Here is a 25,223-nt window from a genome sequence, read left to right on the forward strand (position 1 = left end):
TCGCTATTGCTTAAATAGCGCTATCTACTGCGAGGATCGTGCATCATACGCAAATATATTTATTTATTAAATATATTTATATTTATTTATATTTATATTTATAATTAATTAAATATAATAGCGTTCATTTTTTATCTTTGAAAGAATTAGCAGACGGGAAGGAACTGATGAACAGTAACTTAGAACCTCCGAGGAACAATCCCGTATTCGTCTGATAAAGCACGGGAAAAAATTTATGTTTGTAAAACAAAAATTTTATGTGTTCAGGCAGGAAATCACACAGACCTAAACAAAAAGGATGTTTTGGGCCGTGTGGCTTAAGCTAGAACATCTCTTACCGCTGAGACGACAGAAAAAACCATTGAAGTGACAAACAGGATATATATATACAGAGAGGACGAAGAACGTGAGTTGAGTTATGTATGTGGAAGGAAAATCAGCCTTAATTTATTCAAGTTGATCATTCCCAATCATCAAAGTGTGAAAAAAAATTGTCTTTTCTACTCTGTCTCTGTTTATGTGCAGAGGAAGAGCAAGCCATACCTATCTTTTCTCAGATTTTCACTTTTTTCTCTTATATTTGGTAAGTTCTTTGAAGAGGACATAATTAAAATGTGTTGTTGAAATTGAGATCAAGTCGAGCTTTTATAAGTTCTGGGCTCCCTTGTTGTTCTAACTTCACTGGAATCGCCCTGGTTTACAAAACTGATTAAAGGAAAACTTTTGAACGTGATATGATACCCTGTATCGAAAAACGTTACATCCTCTGAAATTAAACAGTTTAAAACGTTTAAAAAATTATAATAAAAGAACCGGCTAGTGATCACACTCCACACCGTTGATATCTTCCAAACTACCTTTCGGAAAAAAAAAACATCCTGTCACGCTCTGCCACGTCCTGTCACGTTTCTAGTGCACCCCGAGAACATGACAGATAAAAGGGAAGCTGAGAGCAAACGTGACACAATGAGAACATGGCAAACTCAAGAATTGTACATTCACCTGAAGACCTCTGAAGCCTGTCGATCTTTCTTCCCTCAAAAACATCGTTTTACTTCCTCAGTAGAACCAAACAAAACGGAAAGATTTCATGCAAAGAAATCAAAATTTCTGAGAAGCCACTGATCGCGGAGAAAGAGAAAGCCACGCACAACTTTCGGATCTATTCAAAAATGGTAAGTACGCTGTCGTGAACACAAACATCAAGCAAAATATAAAGCAATGCAAAGATTTCTCATTTTTATCACAGCGTTGTTTAACCAATCATCGAGTGAAACACCTTAAACGCGCTTTTCGACCAAATAAAAAAATTGCCGGTTATGTCGTTCTCGAGTAAAGACGTATTGACCGTATTAGGCACTGAGAAGAAACAACCTTGTTAAATCTGTTATTTCAATTGTTTTGTCTTAGAATCTTTTACCAGCCGTTGCTGTCACCGTTCTTTTATTTGTCTACATCTCACATTCAAATGCTTCTGTGGTAAGTTAAATTTTTGAGAATGCTTACTTAATTCTACATTTGTTCTCTTGAGAAGTTATTGATGAGAAATTTCAAACGCTTAACTTAGTTCCAGGCTGACTAAATTCAATTAACTTTTGGTAGAGCCGGTTGCCGTTAGCAATTCAATTTTTGAGATCATAACTGTAATTTCAATGTCGGATAGAGTGAACTTTTAACAATCTGTTTTCATTTATTAAGAGATAGTTGGACGGTATAGGAATTTCATTTTAGATTTCAGATTTCATTTTTATCGTCTGCCCATGCTGCGTTAAAACGGTTTCAAACAAGGAGGTGGGAAAGAAAAGAAAATCTAGGAACAGTAGAATAAAGGCTGATAGTTTCTAAAGAAACTGTTTGGGGCTGCGTCGGTGGGGGTAACATAACAACATAAGCAACATAGGGGAATCTGCGGTCTTTCCTTACAATTAGGTAGTACGGAAAGCCGTAAAACTCTTTAACAAAAGCTCATCTTTCAAACCGGCAGTCTAAATCCCACAAGGATCAACGAACGCTTTTCATTTCACTAATTTATTCGTGTTTTTCTCGTTGCCATGTTCTCCCACCGACAACGTAGCTCCATTTTCTGCCTTTAAAAGCACACACAACCCACAATTCCTCTATTCGCCTCGAGGAAGGGCTAACGTTCGAAACGTCAGCTTTTGTAATCGTTACGGTGGCCAATTTACCATTTCAACTTTGTTGACATATCCAAATTATATTCAAGGAACAGTAGGTCGTGTAAGCCTAAAGGCGTCCCCACCACTCTCCTTGATCTTGAGCCGTATCTGTTATTCACCGTCCCCCACCGTTGTACTTACGATGGATGCGATAAAAGCCCGCGAATCACCAGCATGACGCGTACGGTCACGCATCTGCCACACTCGTACCTCGCTCGTAAATTAGTGATATCTGTTACTCTTTTTCTTTTTTTTTTTTACAGATCCCAAAAATAAATTTGGCCAGTTTGGATAACAAGGAAGAAGGACAAACTCGCTTAGGTAAGTGTTGTATCTTAGGAAACTCAAGGACGAAATTATAACCAAACCCGCAATGAACATGAACATTCCAAGATCCTTTTATTCCTGTTCTATCTCTGCGCAGGCGCATCCATGTACACGTAACACAACCGTGACGTAACTTAATACAATGTAACACAAGTATAACAAAACAAGGTCACGATATAACATCTCCCCTTTTTTTTTACGAAAAATAGAATGTGAAAATACGCAATACAAAAAAAAACAAACAAGTTTTTAAGTCAATTACAGCTATTACTTCAACTCGTAATCTTTCAAGTGCCTCGGAGGCCTACGGGTTGTCCGAGTAGGATAACGCTTTTCCGCAGGTGATTCACATAAAGAACCCGGTTGAACTACCAGAGTGTCATTGACATTAGCAGAATCAGAATTCTCTGGCAAGGAAGCAGGTTGAGAATTCATAAGGGGGTCAGCAACAGGCATTGACACTGTTGGTTGCTTGTTTGGAATACGAGAATCTCCAGAGCTAGCTAGAATGGATTCCTCCAACGTTGCTGTAGGAGGGATATAGGCAGACGGTATAGTTGAGTCGCGAACAATCTCACTGGGCTGATCTATGTTGGGAGATACATCAAGCGGCATAAACTGGTATTCAGATGCTAAAAAACCACGCGTCGAAGCCACATCTGCAGGGCGTCTCAACAGCTGGTCTATGTGTCGTTTCCACAGATTACCTGCCACCTTGATCATATAATGACGAGAACCAAGACAGACAGACAGACAGACAGACAGACAGACATCTATATTTATACAGGATAGCCCCTTCAGTGTAGTAAACACTGGTATCAACGGGGGTCCTGTTACCCACCCAACCCACCCCAGGGGAGGACATCCATCACACAGTAATCTCGTGCGTGGGAAATTAACGTCTCCTGCCCCTAACCCTGCAGGAGACGGGACCTCCATTTATTCGCCCCTATCCGAGAAGACTAGAATATCTAACCATTTCTTGATGTTAAAGAAAGGAAGCATATTCTTCTCAGTTAATTTTTAAGACCCTGAGTGTTGGTCCGGCCGGTATTGAACTCTCGACCTCCCGCACAGCAGTCCGGCGCTCTCCCAATTGAGCTAACCAGGCGGCGGTCAAGGACCTCAGTAACGACTCCACGCACCCATTTTCCTCCCCTTCCAAAATTTCGAGCCAGAACAGAATCGCCGGCATTAAACTTGCGGAAGCCTCTATGTGCAGTGCGACTCAGCATGGTAGAGTATTGGCGAGCTTCGACATGTTCTTCAACTGAAGGTGTCAGCAAGTCCAGCCGGTTGCGCAGTCTCCGGCCCATGAGGAGCAGTGAGGGTGGTTCGCCTGTGGTAGAATGAGGAGTGGTCCTGTAAATCAATAAATAATTTGCAATAACAGCATCTACATCTGCATTGGTAAGGTGGGCTTGTTTAATGGCTGATTTCAAAATCTGCACGACACGTTCTGCTTGACCATTTGTAGATGGCTTGTACACCGCTGAGGTACGGTGTAGTAGTCCATTGCTGGCACAAAATTGTTCAAATTCTGTAGAAGTGAACTGGGGCCCATTGTCTGACACGATAATTTCTGGCAAACCATGCCTGCTGAAGATGTCACGCAAGGTGGTCACAGTTGCTTTAGCTGAGGTAGTTGACATTTTGACTACCTCTGGAAATTTACTGTAAGCATCTACAACCACAAGGTAGGTACAGCCAGAGATTGGCCCCGCAAAATCCACATGAATGCGAGACCACGGTCGTGCTGGAAAGGTCCAGGGATGAATTTGAACTGGGGAAGGATCTGATCTCATAGACTGGCAAGTGCTACATGAAGAAACAGTTAATTCAATGTCAGAATCCATGTTGGGCCACCACACATAAGATCGTGCCAAAGCTTTCATTCGAGAGATCCCGGGGTGAGTGTCATGCAGTTCTTGCAACACTTTCTCTTGGAGCGATGGAGGAACAATAACACGAGCACCCCATAATAAGCAACCATGACGTGTGCTTAACTCGTCTTGTCTTGTTTTAAATGGTACCAGACTGGGATCCACTACATGAGGCCAACCACTAATGACGTAAGTGTACACTTGGGATAAGACTGGATCCAGTTGAGTCTCCTTCTTGATCATCTGACTGGTCACATTAGTGACAACTTCTGTGTCCAAAAAATAGCATTCAACATTTTCACATTTGGGGGACCATGTCAGAGGCAAGGGAAGGCGAGACATACTGTCTGCATCTACATGTGCTACACTACTACGGTACTCAATCTTGTAATTGTATGAAGCAAGGATAAGAGCCCATCTTTGAAGTCGAGCTGCAGCATGAGCGGGAACCGGTCTCTGAGGACCCAAGAGAGTCAGCAAAGGTCGATGGTCGGTTAAAATTGTAAAGGAGCGACCATAGAGATACTGTCGGAATCTCTTTAGTCCAAAGATGATACTGAAGGCCTCCTTTTCTAGCTGAGAATAGTTTTGTTGAGCAGGAGTCAAAGTGCAAGAAGCAAAAGCCACCGGTCGAAATTGTCCATCAATTTGATGAGACAGGACTGCTCCAGCGCCATAAGATGAGGCATCACATGAAAGAAAAAGGGGCAAGGTATGATCATAATGTACCAGTGTCCGTGAGTTCAGAATGAGCTGCTTTGCTGCAACAAATGCATCCTCTTCAGCTTTCAACCATCTCCATGAAGTACCCTTTTTAAGTAATTGGTGTAAAGGTGCTAGGACTGTAGAATGATGAGGCATGAACCGGGAATAGAACATTATGAGTCCCAAGAAAGATTTCAAGGCCGTTACATCTTTGGGCCTGGGAGCATCCCGAATAGCTTTAAGTTTATCCTGAGTGGGGTGTAGACCTTCTCCATCAATCATATGTCCCAGGTAGACCACTGATGATTGAAAAAACTTGCACTTTGCCTTGTTTAATCGGAATCCAGAATTAAGAAGTCGCTCTAACACCAGTGAAAGTGTGTGAAGGTGGTCCTCTGCATCTGTGCCAGCAACAAGAATATCGTCCAAACGACTAACAGCCTTTGGTACATCCGACAACAAATTATCCATGATTCTCTGAAAGATAGCAGGACCAGAATGAATGCCATTCGGCAATCTTTTGAATGCAAACAACCCAATGTGAGTGTTTATGGTGAGGTAAGACTGGGACTCTTTTGATATTGGTACTTGATGATAGGCCTGCTTTATATCCAGGACACTGAACACCGTGCAACCTCTTAAAGCTGAATGCATATCCTCAATCTGAGGCATAGGGTAGGTTTCAACACGGGCACTTGCATTGTATGTTACACTAAAGTCTCCACAAACGCGGACATCCTCTGAGTCTTTCTTGCCAACGACTACAATTGGAGCCGCACTGTTCGCAGATGTCACTCGTTCGATCACACCATTTTTTTCCATCTTAAGCAGAGCACTCTCAACTTTTGACTGTAATGCATAAGGAACGGGTCTGGCTTTATGAAATTTAGCTTTACTTTCATTCAATATGACAGGATCCCCATTATAACATCCAAGTTGAGGTTGAAACAATTCACTGTAATTCTCAAGGACTGATGCTAATGTCTGGTTTCCTAGGGTTTCCGGTAGTGTAGAGGGATGGCATTGCAAGGGTTCAACGTGATTCAAACCTGGCAACTTCTTCCAATCCAGCTTGACATCTGTAAGCCAGTTTCGACCAAATAAGGCACCAGTCCCTTTGCGTACAATTAGCAAAGGCAGTGTCACGGTGTTGTGATCCCATGTACTCAACCTTCACATGCGCTTCCCCTAAGGGACGCACAGTCTCACCTGTGTATGTCGACAGCACAACATTTGTAGATTTCATTTCAACATCTGGGCAAACTTGTTTCACGAAAGTAATCGGGGCAAGAGACAATGCACACCCAGTGTCTAACTGCATCAGACAATCCTTGTCTTCAATCTTCAGCGGTACAGAAATGTCAGATCTGGACATTGCATGAACATCAGGCACCACATACAACTCCTCTTCTTCAGATAATCGTCCCTGAGGTTGCTCTTCTTCAAAATCCATAACATTGACTCCCCCTTTCTTACACACTCGAGCAATATGTCCTCTTAACTTGCAGTGGCGACACACAGCATTCCTAAATTTGCATTTAGCTCTTACGTGATCAGAATTACCGCATGAAAAACAAGCATAAGAAGCTGCTGGTTGGGAACTGGACGAAATCTGGCTAGGAGGCGGCCGCGAAGTAGATGGTGTAGTCGAGTATCCACGAGAAGTGGAAGGTAAGCCTGAGAATTCCTTCTTCACTGAATGAACTGGTTGAGGCAATTGTTGCTGTTGAACTTGCAAAGTTTCTTTAGCCGCGATTTCGTCGGCGATAGCCACTTGGAGAGCCTCTTGAAATGTTCGATCTTCACTCAATAGTTTTTTTCGAGTCGCAGGGTTTCGAATCCCACACACAAACTGACCGCGGAGCGAGCGGTTCAGAAATTCGCCAAAATTACAAGTGGTGGCCAAATGTCTTAAACGAGCACTGTAAACCGTCACGCTCTTATTTTCTTCTTGACAACTTCGATGAAATCTGTAGGATTCGGCAACTTCCAACCGCTTGGGCTTGAAATGTTGTTGCAGTAGTTCACATAATACCTGAAAAGTTTTTTCTTTTGGGTTCTCGGGGCTGCATAAATCGCGAAGAGTGCTATATGTCTTCCTACCAATTACGGAGATCATCACGGCGACCTTTTTCTGACTAGCTGCCCGAACAACAGCCGCAGTGGCATCAGCAGCACATTGTCCAATACCGTTTGCTACAAAAAACTGGTCAAGTCTTTCAAGGTAAGCCGTAAAAGACTCAGAGGAAGGATCAAATTCACCAACAGAACCAAACAACGGTGAAGCCATGGCGGGAATTGCAAACGCACCAGCGAGCACGTGCGTGGAAGCATAAACGAACGAAACGAAGTGGAGTAAGGCCCGGTTCAAACGTCGAACTTTACATGTGCCGAACCTAATAATTAGGTTCGGCACATGTAAAGTTCGACGTTTGAATCAATTAGGTCCGGCAGATTTGTATTCGGGTCGACCTGCCGTTCTATTCGACCGGGCTTGTCGGATAGAACGGCAAAAGATCAACTTTGATTCATACGTCGAACCGTTTCATGTGCCGAATCTAATGCATACATTACAAATACATTAAATAAATTAATTTTTACCCAGAGTTCTGCACGATTCTTATGTTTGACATGCGCATACGACTTGTTTTGATCTTTTCAAACAAAATGGCGGGAAGAGCGGAAGATATGTGTTCCTCTTGCTTCGAGAACACGAAATATACGTGTCTGAGGTGTCAGAATTACTTTTGTATGCGGTGTTCCGTATTTGAAAATGATGAAAGTGTAGCGGGTTGGAAAGCAGGCAGTTCGGTAGCGTACTGCGAGTCATGTTTTCGAGAGAAAATGATTCTTGAAGAAACCGAAGGCAATGATTACGAGGAGACCAGTGTGGGTCAGAAAAGCCAAGAGTCAAGCTTGAATGTTAAGTCCACAAAGCCACCCGCTATGAAAAGGTATGCTTCTCAGGTCATTCTGATATTATTTCTCTGAAAAGCCCCGAGGGGACGTGAATTAAGTAAAGTACGTAAGCTTAAGTATTGATAATGTCCCTTCTTTTGTTCTAAATGGGCTACACACTCAAATTAAATTTGCTTGTTTGGTCAGTTTGAGCTAATAAGCAAATGCTAAGGTTTGCCATGGATATCTCGGTCATAAACTTTTTTTGTTTACTTTTTTACTGAAAGGTCATGAGAAAAGACATTTTTGAAGAAAAACATGTGATCATTTCAGTTAACATCATTATATTCATAATTTCCTCAGCGGAGATTGTAGGAAGTTTCAAATAGTAAAATTTGGTTGTCTAATTTTCACCAACCCAGGTTATGAAACATAATTATAATAAGCTGATGAAGCTAATATCTAGGTTTGAATGTTTGTCCTATAGCAAAAACATTGACGCAAATGAGGATGAAGATGATGTTACAAGTGAAGAGGGTGATGACAATGAAGATGTGGACAAAGCTTTGTCACTATTTGTAAAGAAAGGAAAGGCCAGGAAGGGCAAAAGACCTGGGCGAAGACCTCAATGGTGCCCGAAAGTTCTTGATGATTTCATTGACATTGTTGTTAACAGCAATGAGTTTAAGACCAAACTGATTTTTACGAACACCAAGAATCAGAGAAATAGTCCAATTTATGCCAAAATCTTGGATGAGCTGAAAGGCAGGGCATCAGCAAGAGGTGACAAGTTCAACATGTCAATTGCCCAGCTGAGGACCAAGTTCAAAAAGTGTGTCAGCCAGTGTAAACAAGCTGCACTAACTCAGAAAACTGCAACAGGAATAAAGAGGTACCAGGAAGACCATGGGTTTGGAAGCTGGTTCAATGCCTTGTTTGCAGTGGTTAAAACAAGGGATTCCTGTCAGCCCGAACGTGCTTTAGAGCCATCATCATCGTCCTCTCCATGTACCCCTGGAAGTTCTCATGATGACCACCCTTCTGATAATGCTGGGGACGAAGATGCCCTCTATATACCAAAAAGGTCTGCAAAGAAGGAGAAATTTGCTAAAGATAAACTTGACAACACCCAAGTGATGAAACTCATCACCGAAGTTGTCAGAAATGACCCCACAAAAGAGATGATCAGCTTTCTGAAAGACGAAATGGAAAAGTCCCGAGAGCATGAGTTGAAGTTATTTCAACTCATGCTTGGTCATAGAGCCAATTCAGGCTTGCCTCCATCATCCAGTATGGTGCCTCCATCCTCCAATATGGAAACAGGGTTTTACCAATCATGCAATCAGGGCTTTCCCTGTCATGAAGCAGGGTTTTACCCATCATTGCAGGGTTCTCAAGGGCCACAACAAACCACCCAGGAAAGCATGTCTGAAGGTTCTTATGGGAACCCTTTCCTTTATGGCAATGGAAAATACCAGACATTGTAGACATAGAGCTTATTAGTTATAATGTGCTCATAACTATTACTTTGACCACAGTTCTTCTCAGGTCTATTTATTGTGTTGCATTGGACAGCATTCTTACTGGTTTTAACTTAAGTTCTTTTTTGCAAGAATAGATTTCTTTTGAACACTTTGAATTAAAAAAAAAATGGTTGAATATGGATAAATTTATTTCTACGTTTGTTTCAGTTCAATATGTTGCAAAATGATGATACAGTAACATTTTTTAGTACCGTAGTTTTTTGATTAAATGCCGGGCTTTCAGTAAATGCCTGGCAAGTAAATTCAGTAAATTCTGGCAATTTCCATGTTGTCCAACAGCATGGAAATTGCCAGAATTCTTCCATGTCAAGAATTTTTTGTTTAAACTCTTCTTCAGTTTGGGGCATGTGACTTGACACATTCTCGTTCCATAAATGGTCCACCAAGACTTGACAGACTTCCTGACAAATTGAGGAAATTGTGGAGACGCCTAGTCCAGACATTTCGGCGATGGTATAGAAATAATCTCCTCGGCTTAGTCTATACAGACAAATAGCAAGCCTCAGCGCTGGTGATATCGGTTCTTCCGTCACAGTTTGCCGAATAAGGAAGGGTTCAATACGTCTCAGGATGAAATTAAATGTCCCCCTAGATACTCTGAAGGTTTTTTTGAATCTTGCGTCTGAATAGATGTTGCAAACATTTTGCCACCAGCCAGAATTTCTTTTTAGCCGACGACACGAACGAACTGGACGAGGAACTGTGACGTTCCTATGGGAAATAAGCAATAATACAAGGCAAGCCAAATTCAAAACTCGTCTTCTCCTGGCAGCAAGGTTGTTTAATGCCAACTGCATCTTAAGTCGCCTTTTTCTACCCTCCTTGATCGCATTTGCCAGAAAAACAAGCTCTTTATTTCCAGCATTTGTATTTGCCACATTTTTTTCCGCCATTTTGGTAAGCAATAACCGCTGACCGCAGTAGAGTCATGTTCAGTTTCTCAATTAAGTTCGACATATTTAGGTTCGAAGTTTGAATCAACTGCCGAACCTAATTATTCGAGTCGACCCGAATTGCTATTAGGTTCGGCACATGTAAAGTTCGACGTTTGAACCGGGCCTAAGATTATCCGGTGTAGGAAATAGCACGAAATAGCCATATAACACAAAAGTATCCCATCCTCGTCGCCAAAATGTTGTATCTTAGAAAACTCAAGGACGAAATTATAACCAAACCCGCAATGAACATGAACATTCCAAGATCCTTTTATTCCTGTTCTATCTCTGCGAAGGCGCATCCATGTACACGTAACACAACCGTGACGTAACTTAATACAATGTAACACAAGTATAACAAAACAAGGTCACGATATAACAGTAAGTATCAAATTATAATGAAATGTGAAACACTTTTGCATAGAATGCAAAGTAAGTCTTTATTTATTGGTAAATATTTACTTTTACTTTTTAGTGACCTTTCTCTTTTATTATTTATTTATTTTCTCAAAATCTTTTCTCATTCACAGCTAGAAGTATTGGCCGCGTCCGAATGTGTCAAGGTTCACGTCCAGGGGCACATGCTCTCAGGTGCAACCCTGATAACTGGATTTTCAAGTGTCCTACACAAAGCGGTCAGACGAATACATGCAAATTCGCTCGCATGAACTTTTATTGTAACGACAACCATCATCATTTTGACCCGATAATTTGCTGTAATATTCAATGTGGATACTAAATAACCATCTAAAACCTATATTTTTTTTATCCTAGGTGTATAAGTAGCAGAATTGCTTCACCATTAATATTTTACATCCTTCATTATTTGGTTGTTAGCGCCCGTCTAACTAACAAATGATGTGCATGATTGCAAAAGCATTTATATTTTAAAAGAAAGTTGAATTATGGTCTCATACCTAAGCCTTTCACAGTCAAGTGATTGCCGGGGTTGGGTTAAACGGTAGGATCTGGATACAAGATTAGTTTAAATAAAGACTGCACGTTTTAATTTTCTCGTAATGAACTTTTACTCGTGGCGTATATTTAGTCTCCTCCTAAGCCTCCTTCATGTTTTAATCACTGAATTACTCAGAGGTCCAAGTTTATTGCAATCATACAATTATTTTGCAAGGGCCGTGATAATACTCAAAGTCTGTGTTTCTGAACTTGCTAGAACGCCTCTTTGTATAGTGAAATTTATTCCCAGAGGGGGATACTTTGGTCAATCTTTGCTGAGTATGTGTGCCGCTGGCCTTTCAGAACCCTTACCTCATTACAATCTACTCTTTTACCAATTATAGAGCCCAGCCTAGTCACTTTTGAGCAACTGTAACAATTTTTGAACAACAAATCTTCTCATTTTTAACACTTTACTAGCCAGAATTTATTTACCCCATTCTAGTAACTCTGTTGAAAGTGCAACCCCATTATAGTCAATCCAGTGGTGAAAATGCGACCCCATTCTGAGGCAAGTCCCTGTTGGCCTCTTTCTAAGAAGTAACCCCCCCTCCCTCTGCTAAATTAACCTCATCTCAATTATTTTCTTCCTTCGTGTCTGAATATAAAGTATTTTTTGTCAGTATAACCTTTTACACCACAGTTATAACTGAATGATTATGTTATTCTTTCTCTGCTGTTTTTAAAAATTAAACCTTGTACAAAAAAAAGTTCATAAATGTCTAATGTACGAGCAGTGGTATAAATGGCGTGAAATTTAACCAGACAGTCTTTCCTTGAGCTGCTTGAGAGAGCTGTTGATGTTGATATCCATTTTTTGGAACGCTAAATTCCATTCCTTCTCCGCACAGCGGACTGGAATATTTTCCCACTCCCGCGCTTAAACTCCAATGGTTTTTCTGCTGTTTTGAAACGCATGCGTAATAGTGTTCCTCGTTACAGTCCCTCACATACCATCTCTTGTCACGTGAGAGCATGACACATGAAGATTCATTAATGGCCTGTTTTGGTTCACCCTCAGCCCACGTGAATACAGCTGTTTTCATGAGTTCAGCGTTTATTTGGTCCGCGCCAAGAACGCCGACACCACACAATAGATATTTTTTGAAATCCATGATTGTTCCCTTGCTTCTAATACCATTATACACTGGTCCGTACACGGTGCTATCACTATAGATTCTGACACTGTCTTTACTATTACCTGTAAAAGAACAATTTTTAACATCTGCGTCAAAGTGTTTTACAGTGTAACTTTTGCTCCAGAAATGACTATGAAGAAAACGGGCTGAATGATTGTTTCCGTCCAAAAAAATTATTGTTCTATTCATTTCACGCAATTGTCTTGTATTTGGCCATTTATCGCCAAACCTCTGTTTTAAATCACTCGGTGTGAAAACTCTGTCGCCGAAGTATTCCTCAATAACTTGGTTGATCGATGAATCTTCTTCGCGGGTTGTATGGTCCTCGAAAAAGATTTCAAGTATTTCATTCTGGTTTTCGTGTTTTTTAGTCCAGTCCGAGATTTCTTTCATTCCATCCTCAAATTCCTTATCCCATGGGACACAACCAAGTAAAAAATTTTGATTACCGTGACTCATGCGGATTTTGTTAAAACATTTCCAGAGATCAATCTCCATATTACGCATGCCCATGTTAAGCTGGTCCGTGAAACTAAACTCCTGATTAGCCAATGCGATGCATACGTCATCTGCTCTATGTGGCCAATGACAATCGTCTAAATCCCCATAACCACTGGCTCTGTTGTTGTAGGAATTATGAGCTCCAAGAACTTGCACGAGATTAATGGGGGCGTCAATTTGAAGTTCCCGTTGTGTCTTTAAGGCGAAAGAAAGCCAGGGAGAAATTCTCGCCGAGCCGCGCTCGCAGATACCATGGAATCCACACTTGGAGCAATTTGCCTCCACGCTGAAGTGATCACATGACTCTTCGTTATTTTCCCGTTTTGATCGCTTATCATTAAGTTTTCCCCTCGACTGAGTCCCATATCCTGTAGCCTTTTGATATCTATATGGAGCGTAAAAGGTTAGCAATTTTTTTAACACTTGACCCCTGACAAAATCGCTCATGTTCTCGGCATCTCCGCTTGACGGCCGGCCAGTTAACAAGAACTGATTCGGTGCCATGCTTGCCTGTTGAAGATAAACGGAAAGAGCGGCCAAACCGAAAAAGCAATATTGTGAAAGCGTTCTTCCCAAACTAACGCGTCGTACAGCCATTTTAAAACAGTTTTAGGGATGACCACAACTCTCAGAGTAGGTGGTAATATTATCTACTATCAAGCAAAGGTGCTAAGGTTACTACAGGTACCTGTATGGACCTGTGGTCAGAAATATTGTCATTCGTCGCTACGTTGAGCCTTTGCTTTGTAAAGAAGTGTTAGGAACTGATAAGGCCGATGCGTGTACGGCTCCTTCAATGTGTAATGAAGAAACCATTAACACGGAAAGATCAATCGGAGCAATGTCATCTTGTCAGTGTCTGAGCAACTGCACACCCACCCCTCCCCTAATCCAACAACAGTCGACTGATAACAGGCTGGGGTTAATTTTGGGTTAATTGGGGAGGGGCAGGTGCGCGCAGTTTGATCCGATCAATTGTCCATGTGACTAATAAGAATCTCATATCCGATTCAGCAAACTTTCGTGCACGCAATTGAATAAAAATGGTTAATGTGCATAAATGCTTAATTTTTGTACCGGACATGGCGAAAGAAAAACGAGATAACTGAATGGGGGCTTTTCTGGTGCTTAGGCTTAGTGATAATAATGCTAGCGCTTTTATAGTCAATTTTTCTTTTTTCATTTTCTGGTTTCTTTTCTTGGACAATGAGGTTATTCTCTGCGTATTGCGCTTTTGAAGAAAGCCAGTCCTTGAAAAAACGAGACAATTTTTTATATGGTGTTTCAATTCTTAAGCACGATGGCCTACATTGTGTAATTCAAAATCTAAAAATAAAAAAAATTGATAAAAAACTAAACATTTTATGATCTCTGATTTTCACGAATGGCTAACTTTTAAAAGCGCTGGAAAATTACTTTAGTCAGGGTTTAGTTTCACTTATGTGGGTTTCTGTTTATAAAAGAAAGCTGTGATGATAACGCCAGATAATGCACGCATACAATATGAAATGATAGAAATAATGAAATCTTATTAGTAAACCTATCAGTTTTTTAAAGTAAGTTTCATAGTTTTAGGATTAATTTTGTAAAGCGCCTCGAACAAGTAGTGGATGCGTGCGCTATATAAATAAACTATAATAATAATAATAATAATAATAATAATTATTATTATTATTATTAGCATCTTTGTCATTCTTAACGTCATTAACATCATCACTCTTATCGTCATCATCGTCGTCAAAGGATTACATTGTTTTAGTCGTCATCATCGTTTAAATCATCATCATCATCGTCGTACTCGTAATCATCATCGTGGTACTCGTCATCATCATCGTCATCGTTAACAACACCACAGTCATCGTTATCATCTTTATCGTTGTCGTTGTCCCTCTAATAGCCATCGTCGTCATCATCATCATCATGAACATCACCAAATTGATCTGCACAGAGCTAACGGGACGCATGAATTAAAAGGCAGCCGAGTAGTAATTTTGGATGCACATCGTACAGGTATCAAAGGAGGGTGGGTTCTCCGTCTCCCCTACAGCGCAAAAATAGCTGCCTGACCCGCAGTGAAGCGACAGATTATACGGAAAATACGTGGTTTTTACTGATATCTCCTAACAAAATGAAAGAACTTCCCTTCGACAGAGGATTCATATATTTGTAAACTTCACTAAAATGTTTATTTCCTAAAATTCATTTACGATAAAACTGATGTAAAATAGCACTACAATCGCTATTTACTCGTCAGATGGTTAAAAGCGATATATAATATTGCTATCAGTAAAATGTACTACTGTCTACAAAATGGACAATTCGTACACACAGCCCGTGCAATTCACTCGAATATTAAACTATGGGTTCATCCTGATGGTTAAACGTTGCAACACTTAGCATTGACTTAAAACAAAAGTGCAAAAAAAAGAAAAAAAAAAACTACTGAATATCTGATACAGAGATATCAAAACCTTCCTAACCGATCACACCCAAAAGACCTTAAAAACTATCCTTGTTTATAAAATGAATTTCTCAATAACAGAATTTCAAAGACTGCGGTTAACATAACTGGTTACGTGAGTGAGGTCCCTTTATACTTCGTTCAACCCTTGATATGTAAAAAAATAATTTTTCATCTGCTAGTTAAAATATTCCCCTAAACATAACAGTCTAACAAAGCGAGTTTTGTTTCTGGATTGGTAAAGTACACGCATGTCAAATAGGAGTATCTCAAAAGGGGCAGGTTTGAGACGTCATTTTAAGGACGACAGGTTTCGCATTCTTACTTCTGTCTTTCCCGCAAAATACTGTCAATCTAAAACTTAAATAAAAACAGACCCTAATTATGAGGTAAAAACGACGAATTCCAACGATAAGGTGATCAGAAATTTGACGGGCAACTCACTTAAGACACCGATTTATCGTGTAAATATCTTAAAATGGTTCACCTTCTTTCTACAAGTACAGTTCTGTTAAACCCTTTTGGCCCAAGAGACATCAGCATGTACATTCTGCATACAATGTTTATGTAATGCCAAACACATCAGTGTTGAGAATTGAGGAACTTATCGAGTAGGGTAGGTTGTTAGAATATAACACCAAATCCTCTGTAAAAGCTGGCAAAGAATTGTAGGTTCCGCACTAAGGAGAATTCTCCCTCAGACCCCTTAATCTCAATCAAAGCCATCAACCATTTGGTGTACTTGATTCCAAACGTTTCCTATCTCGAGGAGCTACTAATTCGTAGTGAGTTTCTTCGATGTTATCATCATCTGCGCATGCTTCTTTTGAACTTGTCACCGTGACTGAGATGTTCGCCGGCGAATTACAGACCTCCAACCGCACAGGCCCCACGCTACCGCTACCGGACGCATCTGATCTGCGACCTGGTTCTAAAATCTCCGCATAATCGTCGTTTGCAGAAGTTTTGGTTGCCGGATAAACTGGTTTTAAAATCGGTTCAACAGGTTCGTAATCGCCTGACGCGGATGAAAATCGTTTCATATCGTCTTGAGGTACAAACAACTCCGTGTTAAGAGCGTGGTCTCCTCCGCCCACTGTGGCAACTTCATCGTAAAGGTTGTCTGTGTTACCTGCAAAACAAAAATTATTAAAGATACCATGATGACCGTTTTCATCTTCGCCATTGGCTGAACACTTAATAACACATCTTGCTCGCGGTTTCCCGTGAGGAACCTGTCATTATTTATTGCCCGTCTGGTGGTGATCTCTTTGTCGCTCGGTCAGTCAGTCTGAAAGTCTCTCTGTCAGTCCGTCATTCAGTTAGTCTGTCAATGAAAGTCAGTCAGTCATTCAGTCAGTCAGCCTGTCATTTAGTCAGTCAGTGAGTCAGTCAGTCAGTCATTCAGTCAGTCAGCCTGTCATTTAGTCAGTCAGTCAGTGAGTCAGTAAGTCATTCAGTCAGTCAGCCTGTCATTTAGTCAGTCAGTGAGTCAGTCAGTCAGTCATTCGGTCAGTCAGCCTGTCATTTGGTCAGTCAGTGAGTCAGTCAGTCAGCCTGTCATTTGGTCAGTCAGTGAGTCAGTCAGTCAGTCATTCAGTCAGTCAGCCTGTCATTTAGTCAGTCAGTCAGTGAGTCAGTCAGTAAGTCATTCAGTCAGTCAGCCTGTCATTTAGTCAGTCAGTGAGTCAGTCAGTTAGTCATTCAGTCAGTCAGCCTGTCATTTAGTCAGTCAGTGAGTCAGTCAGTCAGTCATTCAGTCAGTCAGCCTGTCATTTAGTCAGTCAGTCAGTGAGTCAGTAAGTCATTCAGTCAGTCAGCCTGTCATTTAGTCAGTCAGTCAGTGAGTCAGTAAGTCATTCAGTCAGTCAGCCTGTCATTTAGTCAGTCAGTCAGTGAGTCAGTCAGTAAGTCATTCAGTCAGTCAGCCTGTCATTTAGTCAGTCAGTGAGTCAGTCAGTCATTCAGTCAGTCAGCCTGTCATTTAGTCAGTCAGTCAGTGAGTCAGTCAGTAAGTCATTCAGTCAGTCAGCCTGTCATTTAGTCAGTCAGTGAGTCAGTCAGTCAGTCATTCAGTCAGTCAGCCTGTCATTTAGTCAGTCAGTCAGTGAGTCAGTCAGTCATTCAGTCAGTCAGCCTGTCATTTAGTCAGTCAGTCAGTCAGTCAGTCAGTCTGTGAGTCAATCATTCACTCAATCAGTAGTTAGTCAGTCAGACAATCAGTCTATCAGTCAGTGAGTCATTCAGTGAGTCATTCAGTCAGTGAGTCAGTCAGTCTGTCTGTCCGTCCTTCATTGTCTGTATGTCTGTCAGCCTGTGAATGAAACACTTGACGCACTAGGATTTTGTTTTCTTTACCTGCAATTTTTTCCATTTCAATCCGCATTTGGAATGACGACGCGTACGCGGGAGGAAGGGGTGGGGGATTTTCTGTGTCATTTCTCTCCTCATCAATATCTTCGCTACCTTCAGTATCATGGCGGTGCTTTGACTTCTTGCTCAAGTCCACTTTCGCGTACGTATCGTCTCTCGGCAAAGAGGTAACCTTGTCTACTTGTGCAACCTCGCCTTTTGTTGATCGCATCATATGAACAGAATTGGCGCGTTTGTCTAACTTGATCCCAGGTCTTTGCAGTCCAGTTGTATCGCTTTGTGTTCTATTTCTTTCAGAATCTGCGCTGTTTTCAGTGTCGATCATTAATTGGGACACTTCTTTTTTATCGACGGATGCGTATTTGTGGTTTGTATCAGCTCGATTTTTTCGTTGTTTATCGACATCTTCATACAAATCAGAGGCTTCCAAATCCTCCTGTTGCTCTTCATTTTTTATTCTGGAATAAGGATCCTCTGCCTCTTCTAAGGCCTCTGAATTTTCTGCGAGCTTCTCCTTCTGTTTCAAGTTCTTAATTCTCGAATATGGATCTTCAGGATCTTCAGGATCTTCAGGATCTTCAGCTTCCTCAGCAACCGTTTTCTCCACGGTTTTCTCATTTGTCGTGTCCTTTTTTTTGGCTTGCTGCACTTCGGCATACAGATAATCATTCCTGCTCGTGTCACAAGCGACCACCTCGTAATTCCCGCTGTCTTCGCCAGTGTCGTGATCAAGGGATAGAGCCCGAGGTTTTCCGACTTTAACTTGAACAGTGTCGTATGCATTGTCGGAGGGAGACGGAGGGGAGACCCTCACTCTCTCCATGGACTTTGTCTTGCGCACCTCAACAGTCTCATAATTATTATCCTCTTCGGCCGCATCGGGAGCGGAAAAATGTCTTTGAGGAATGGGAACCACCGGAAGTGGAAGTACTGAAGGCTCCGGCGGAAGTGGAAGTCCTCGAGAATGCCGTTCTAGAGTGGGTGTAGCTACTCGAGGCCTCTCGACAGGATTTTCGTGCAAGACGTGTTTTTCGTCTTTATCACTATCCGAAGAGCCCGTTCTGCTCTTTGTTTTCCCAGTTTTTATCTTCATCTCTTTAGATTCTTTCCTCGATCGTCTGTGTTTGCGTTCCTCTTCTTTGAACACATCGGAGGATCTATCCGTGCCGGAAATTGTGCCATTACTTCCTTTAGCAGATCGAGTTCTCTTCCAAAACCTGCCTTTATGTTGATCATGTTCATGTTCATTGCCTTGTTTGCTTTTTGAGCTTCCGGATTTTGAGTTGACAGTCTTAGGTTCTACAGTTTCATACTCTGATGGCGTGATATCCGGCTGCACGGCGTCATCGTCATGTTGCAGCGCGTGCTCCGCGCTATGCGGGCGTGACTGTGGATCCGATGCGTGTGCACTACTCGCCGGTTCGGGGGACTGCGTGCTATTCGGCGGCACGTGCTGCCCGTGCAGCTCGTGCGACTCGTGCGACTCGTGCTGCACGCTTGATGTACTTTCAGGACGCTCATTGCATGAAAGGACAATCTTAGATGTGTGATTATTTTCCGCCCCAAAATTTTCTCCTATCTTTTCCACTGTTCCGATATCAATTTGCGACTCGTCGACGACTTCCTTCTCGGGCTGTTCTTCTTTTGGGGGTATCTGGAAACACAAATAACAAAATGAGAAAAATTCTGGCCATATTTCTATATAACCCTACACTTTAGTATGCAAGCAGTTATTTGCTACAAGAAGACACTAGTTTACATGCTAAACTGCGGGTCGGGAAGCCTGGGGTCGAGATTCGGTCGTATCAATGTGTTGTGTTCTTGGGCAAAACACTTTAATCTCACGGTGTCCCACCCCACCCAGGAACTGTTAGGGAGAGCTGACGAATTGCCTGAGGAGGGGTGGGGGTAACCTTGTAATGAACTAGCATTCCATCCAGGGGAGGGTGTAGTAAAACTCCTTGTTGATTCACGCTATGGAAACCAGGATCAGCTCTTGCTCGGTGAGCCACTTAACTGAGTGCAGACTTTATAGTAACTCTAGTTCCCAGTCTCTTTGAAAAACAAGAAAGCAAAACAAGAAAGATCCTGAGGAAAAGATTAATTGAAACATTTTTCATGTTTTGTTTCTGTCTGTCTGCCATTGAGCCTCTCAGTTTTGAAATTACATTTGCTCCATCAATCAGTCATTGACAATGCATATAGAATCATAAAACGAGAAAAACATCTTTGACATCAAATTTAAAGTCAAAACTTTTTCAAAAGGATGCTCTGTACCTTGCCGTGACTCAAACGATGTTGGAGAGAGACAAGATGAGGCCTGGCATCCGATCTGAGGATTAAAAGTTAAAATCTTAAGTTCATTAGCTCATCAATCCCTAAGAATGATTAACATCTAGAATCTCCCAGCATTGTCACCCTTGAATCATGCATCAAGGCCACAAGAATAAAGGAAATGATCACCAACTTAAGACGTTCTTGATCGTTAAACAAATTCTCCTTGTCAGCGCCTTAGAAAACCCTTGCATAAACTGTACAAATATTTCTATGGATCAGCAGTTTCACCCTTAAAATTTTTTATGCCCGCCTTTTTTTACACCTAAACCTTTCTACCCCTCTTGTGAGGTATGGCATCCCAAGTGTACCCCTTGTGAGCAGGACATTCACCCACAATCCACTGTGATTCTGGTTTCTTAGCTACTTAGAAAAGTAATTGAGTAAGGGGTAAACATTTAATAGCCTCTGCCTACTGAAACAGCCTGCCTAGGAACAGATTTTACCCTGCAACAAAAAGACATCAGTTATGGCATCAAATTTTCATGAACCTTAAATCAATAAACTTAAAACATATACTTACATTGGGTATATCAACAAAGTTGAAATGGTAAATTGGCCACCATAACGATTACAAAAGCTGACGTTTCGAGCGTTAGCCCTTCGTCAGAGCGAAGGGCGAAGGGCTAACACTCGTAACGTCAGCTCTTGTAATCGTTACAGTGGCCAATTTACCATTTCAACTTTTTGATATATCCAAATTATTTTGTTACTGACCCCCAACAATGCAGCCCCTAACAGTTTCTTTAGAAACTATCAGCCTTTATTCATATACTTACATTGATTCATCATCTTTGTTTACATTACAATCAGTGCATAGGCTTCCAGCAAGAACAAGAATCACCAAACCAGCTGATGCCAGGAGGAGTGGTTTTAGAAATGCGCCATCATCATCATCATCATCCTTCTGCATGTCCAGCTGATCAACACTAAGAAGGCTTCTGTGCACATGTATCACCCCTGAAATCAACAGTACATATATCTTATTAACCAAGCGCGAGGGCCGCACTGGGAGAATATCAGCGTGAGGTCTTGACAGTATGGACCAAGCACAGCTTGGTCCGTACAAAAAAGACCAAGAGCCGATATTCTTCCAGTACGGTCCCAAGCAAGCTTGGTTAATAAGAGATTTATTATACGACTGAAGTTCAAAGGGACACAAGTGCGGTATCATTCGGGACCATTCGGGACAGTGCCCGGTCCAGTGCTGAGAGAATATTGACCGGCAATAGAGCATTTTGATTGGTTGATTTTAGTTATTGGCCCTCTGACTGCCCAAGTTGTGTAATAAATACCTCTCACAAACTGAGTCTGAGGTTGGTAATGTAAGTTGCAGACTGTTTATTTTATTTACTGAGATATATGGCTATGTGCTAAGCAAGCAGGCCATAAATCAGAGTGGAGAAAACTAGATTTCCCAACTTACAGTACTGACCAAGAAAATGAAGTCAGTATAACATATTTATCGTATCTCTGGGTTTAAATAGAGAGGGAAGATTTTAATTCAAACAAACTTTTGAATTTAGCCTGCCAGGGCTAGACACTAATGGAAGCCAACTAGCCACAAACTAGAAGTAATTTAGTTTGGACTAGTGGTTTTTGATTTTTCATTTGCCAGTTTGGCTAGTAAACAAACTGAAATTGTTGTAGCATCTCAGTTGTCACTAGCCACTTGGCTAGTAAGTTAGAAAGTTAGCGTCAAGCCCTGCCTGCTGTACAGTGAAATACTGCCTATTAAATTTTGACCAATCATAGCTCACAAACGGAGAAAGCAAAAAGACTTAAATCAGAGACATACATTTATGTGTCAACAGCTAAGCATTTGCACCCAAAAATATTTTCTGTAGCATTACAGCTGGGACGATGAAATCATCATTAGACTTTTTTCAGTGATTAACACTTTGGCTCTTAAGAGTGACTGACATCTAATTTCTCCTTGCAATGTCACCTCTGAATCACACATTAAGGTCACAAGAAATGATCACTAACTAAAGATGATCATTATTGTTAAACAATAAAACCCTAGACCAAACTGAAGTGCATGAAGCCCTCACACTTCACACACACCCAAACCTACATGTCTATATTCCTTTCCCGATCTGACTTCTCACATTTCTATACCTGATATGTCAAGCACAACAAATGAAGTTTCCAGATTGATTCAAAAAACAAAACGAAACAGAAACAAGTTTCTTGTGGGTTAATGCTCATCAGCTCTGAGCTTGTGAAAAAAAAAAAAAAAAAACTCAAGCTTGCCATTATAGTAACAGGGTTTATTCTGGAGCACACGACTTTTGCAGAATTCTTGCATTTTGAGACAAAAATACTGCAAAAAATTCAAAACTAAGCCTCAAAAAGGGTGCAACAATTTGTGCCTACGTGTAAGAATATTTTTAAGTGATAATTTTTTAAAATAAAGTATGCAAAAACATAATTGGCCAAAGGATTGATGACAATTTCAATATATCCTTTCATCATCTTAATTGCCTTTTTTTCTTCATTTCCTCATTGACTCTAAGAATATACATATAAAATTAACCTTTTACTCCAACAATCTCATTGATAATTCTCCTTGCTTTCTGCTACACACTTTAAGTCATGTTAATTTAAATACATTTGGTATTGGATCACCCAATAATTATCTAAGTTATATCTTTCTTTATATTCATCACTTGTCAGGTTGATATTGTGTTGGTATTGTGAGGAGAAACTCTGTCTTGATCACTCTTGGGAGTTTAAGTAAGAAAACCCCTTCTGAGAGGCCTCTTCGTTGAAAAAGGGCCACTGAAAAATTAAAGGGGGAGGTTATTCAAGGGTTATTCTGGGAATAACCCTCATAGGTTATACTTGTATTCTGGGAATAACCCTTGTTATTCTGGGAATAACCCTTGTAGGTTATACTTGATGAAAGGTTAACTTCTAACTGTAATTATGTTTAGTCTCCAGTCTCTTTAGTCTGTAGCTTTCCTCTTTCCTCTGTCATGTTGTAATTGTATGTGAATATTATTATGTAAAATTGTGTAAAATTAATTTTCAATTGTCTGGCTTGCCACGACTAGCTCTTCGCTATTTGCAACCCAGCCTAGTAATAACCACCTGTTATTACACGACTCGGGCAGTCATGCCAATAACTAAAATCAACCAATCAAAATGCTCTATAGCAGATCAATATTCGCTCCGTATTGGACCGGGCACTGTCCAGAATGGTCCCGAATGATACCGCACTTGTGTCCCTTTGAACTTCAGTCATATAATAAATCATTTATTAACCAAGCTTGCTCGGGACTGTACTGGAAGAATATTGGCCCTCAGTCTTTTTTGTACGGACCGAGCACAGCTTGGTCTGTACTGTCAAGACCTTGGGCCGATATTCTCCCAGTACGGCCCTCGCGCTTGGTTAATAAGATATATGTAAAATTAATTTTCAATTGTCTGGCTTACCGCAACTAGCTCTTCGCTATTTGCAAGGGAGCCTAGTAATAACCACCTGATAGTTACTTGGAAATAAAACTTGGAAACTTGTTATAAACTTCTTGTTGTTGTTGTGGGTAAATTGGAGTTGCATTGTCATAATACACAACTGTATAGGGAAAAGGAAATACCACACGCGCTCTATTTGGTCAAAAAACATGACATATTTTGTTCCACGACATCTACTGGAAACTGAAACATTTCAAAGTTGTTTCATGAAAACAAATCACTGCACATTTTAGTACTTGTTTACACATACTATATCAACCCACTTAGGGTATCACAGACTAAAACACTCAAAAACTAGTTCATGACTCAATTCTTTCAAGAGTTTGCGATATTCTGCGTGGGTTATTCTGCCATCAACTGATGGAAAACTTAGTAGAGGTTAAATGCTTTTGATTTGCTATAATTTGTAAATATTGCACACAGTATACAGCATATGTAATTACAGCTGTATATCTACATCCAATGAGCAAGTGTATATCCGGATGGCAATGAAAAAAGATAGTCAACATAACAATATTTATCCTTCGCTTGGCAGAAAAAGGAGATAATATCGTTCAAAATCACCTTTTTTTGATGATGGAAACCGAATGCAACCATGTAACTTCCGGTTCACGCAAACAATACGAATGATGGAATCCACATCGTTTGAGAGTCGCCCTTGATCTCTTTTGTCAACATGGATCTAAAAAATGTAAACAAAAAAACACTTCTTGAATAATCAGTTTATTGGGAAAAGTATACAATAAATATTTCAAGTCACGATGCGCATTCCAACCAACACAGTACGCCAGAGAGTGGATCTCCGTTTGGGAGGACAGATTTAATTTTTAACGTAAGTGGACAGTTATCCGCATCCATCCGCATCTAACTAAAATCACTTTCACGTATGAATGGTCGCAAGAATGAAAATTAATGATAAGGAAACATATCCTAAATAGTGCTAATAAAAGTTAACTGAGTCGTTGAAAGCATTTTTTAACGGTTAATCTCAAAAATAAATTTGAAAAGAAATTATTTCATACCTTGAGTAGCTCGGGATTGACTTCGGTCACTCCAACTTCGATACGATCGAATGTTCTTTTGTCGTTTCCTGTAAGCTGGTTCCACTGCGCAGCGCCATTCCAGAACTCCAGATCGCATTTGGTGCTGTTAGCAACCACGGTTGCTGTATTTTTGTAAATCAGATCTAAAGCAATGCGTGAATATTCTTTACTAGCGGCATTCCGCCCGAAATCAAAGCTGCAAAGATTACTTCCGTCAAATCTTTGTTCCAAAGGCATTCCAGAAACAGAAGGCATCCACCCGCTCTCACCGGAAAAAAAGAAGCTAAAAACCACCCAGCAGAGCTGAAAACACCTCATCTTTGTCTTCAACCGCCCAAAGATAACTCTGATAAGATTTCACAAACTGAACCATGCAGTCTTCGTTACAATTATTAAAGCCCTTGCTTAAATACCCTTTGCCATTGTGTTACTATGACTGCTCTGACCGCGCCGATCTGGTAATTAG

At 40.8% G+C, this 25,223-nt stretch overlaps 3 protein-coding genes across 3 annotated transcripts; 1 reads left to right on the forward strand and 2 right to left on the reverse strand.

Annotated features, from left to right (window-relative positions):
* Positions 1 to 7,450: 7,450 nt before the first annotated feature.
* LOC148736658 (uncharacterized) lies at positions 7,451 to 9,762 on the forward strand. Its single transcript, XM_088751076.1, has 2 exons — positions 7,451 to 8,046; positions 8,478 to 9,762. Exons 1-2 carry the CDS (start codon positions 7,715 to 7,717, stop codon positions 9,475 to 9,477), a joined length of 1,332 nt encoding a protein of 443 aa, XP_088607202.1. The 5' UTR covers positions 7,451 to 7,714; the 3' UTR covers positions 9,478 to 9,762.
* Positions 9,763 to 10,715: 953 nt separating this feature from the next.
* On the reverse strand, positions 10,716 to 13,863 carry LOC111326561 (uncharacterized). Its single transcript, XM_022930571.2, has one exon. It carries the CDS (start codon positions 13,661 to 13,663, stop codon positions 12,149 to 12,151), a length of 1,515 nt encoding a protein of 504 aa, XP_022786306.2. The 5' UTR covers positions 13,664 to 13,863; the 3' UTR covers positions 10,716 to 12,148.
* A 1,366-nt stretch (positions 13,864 to 15,229) lies between these two features.
* LOC111326579 (uncharacterized) lies at positions 15,230 to 25,204 on the reverse strand. Its single transcript, XM_022930591.2, has 6 exons — positions 24,737 to 25,204; positions 24,279 to 24,396; positions 21,014 to 21,194; positions 20,178 to 20,232; positions 17,886 to 19,554; positions 15,230 to 16,659 (listed from the first exon to the last, which is right to left on the reverse strand). The coding sequence occupies exons 1-6, from the start codon at positions 25,073 to 25,075 to the stop codon at positions 16,253 to 16,255; spliced, it is 2,769 nt and encodes a 922-aa protein (XP_022786326.2). The 5' UTR covers positions 25,076 to 25,204; the 3' UTR covers positions 15,230 to 16,252.
* Positions 25,205 to 25,223: the final 19 nt, after the last annotated feature.

This window comes from Stylophora pistillata, chromosome 2, assembly GCF_964205215.1.
Source record: "Stylophora pistillata chromosome 2, jaStyPist1.2, whole genome shotgun sequence".
Lineage (NCBI taxonomy): Eukaryota > Metazoa > Cnidaria > Anthozoa > Scleractinia > Pocilloporidae > Stylophora > Stylophora pistillata.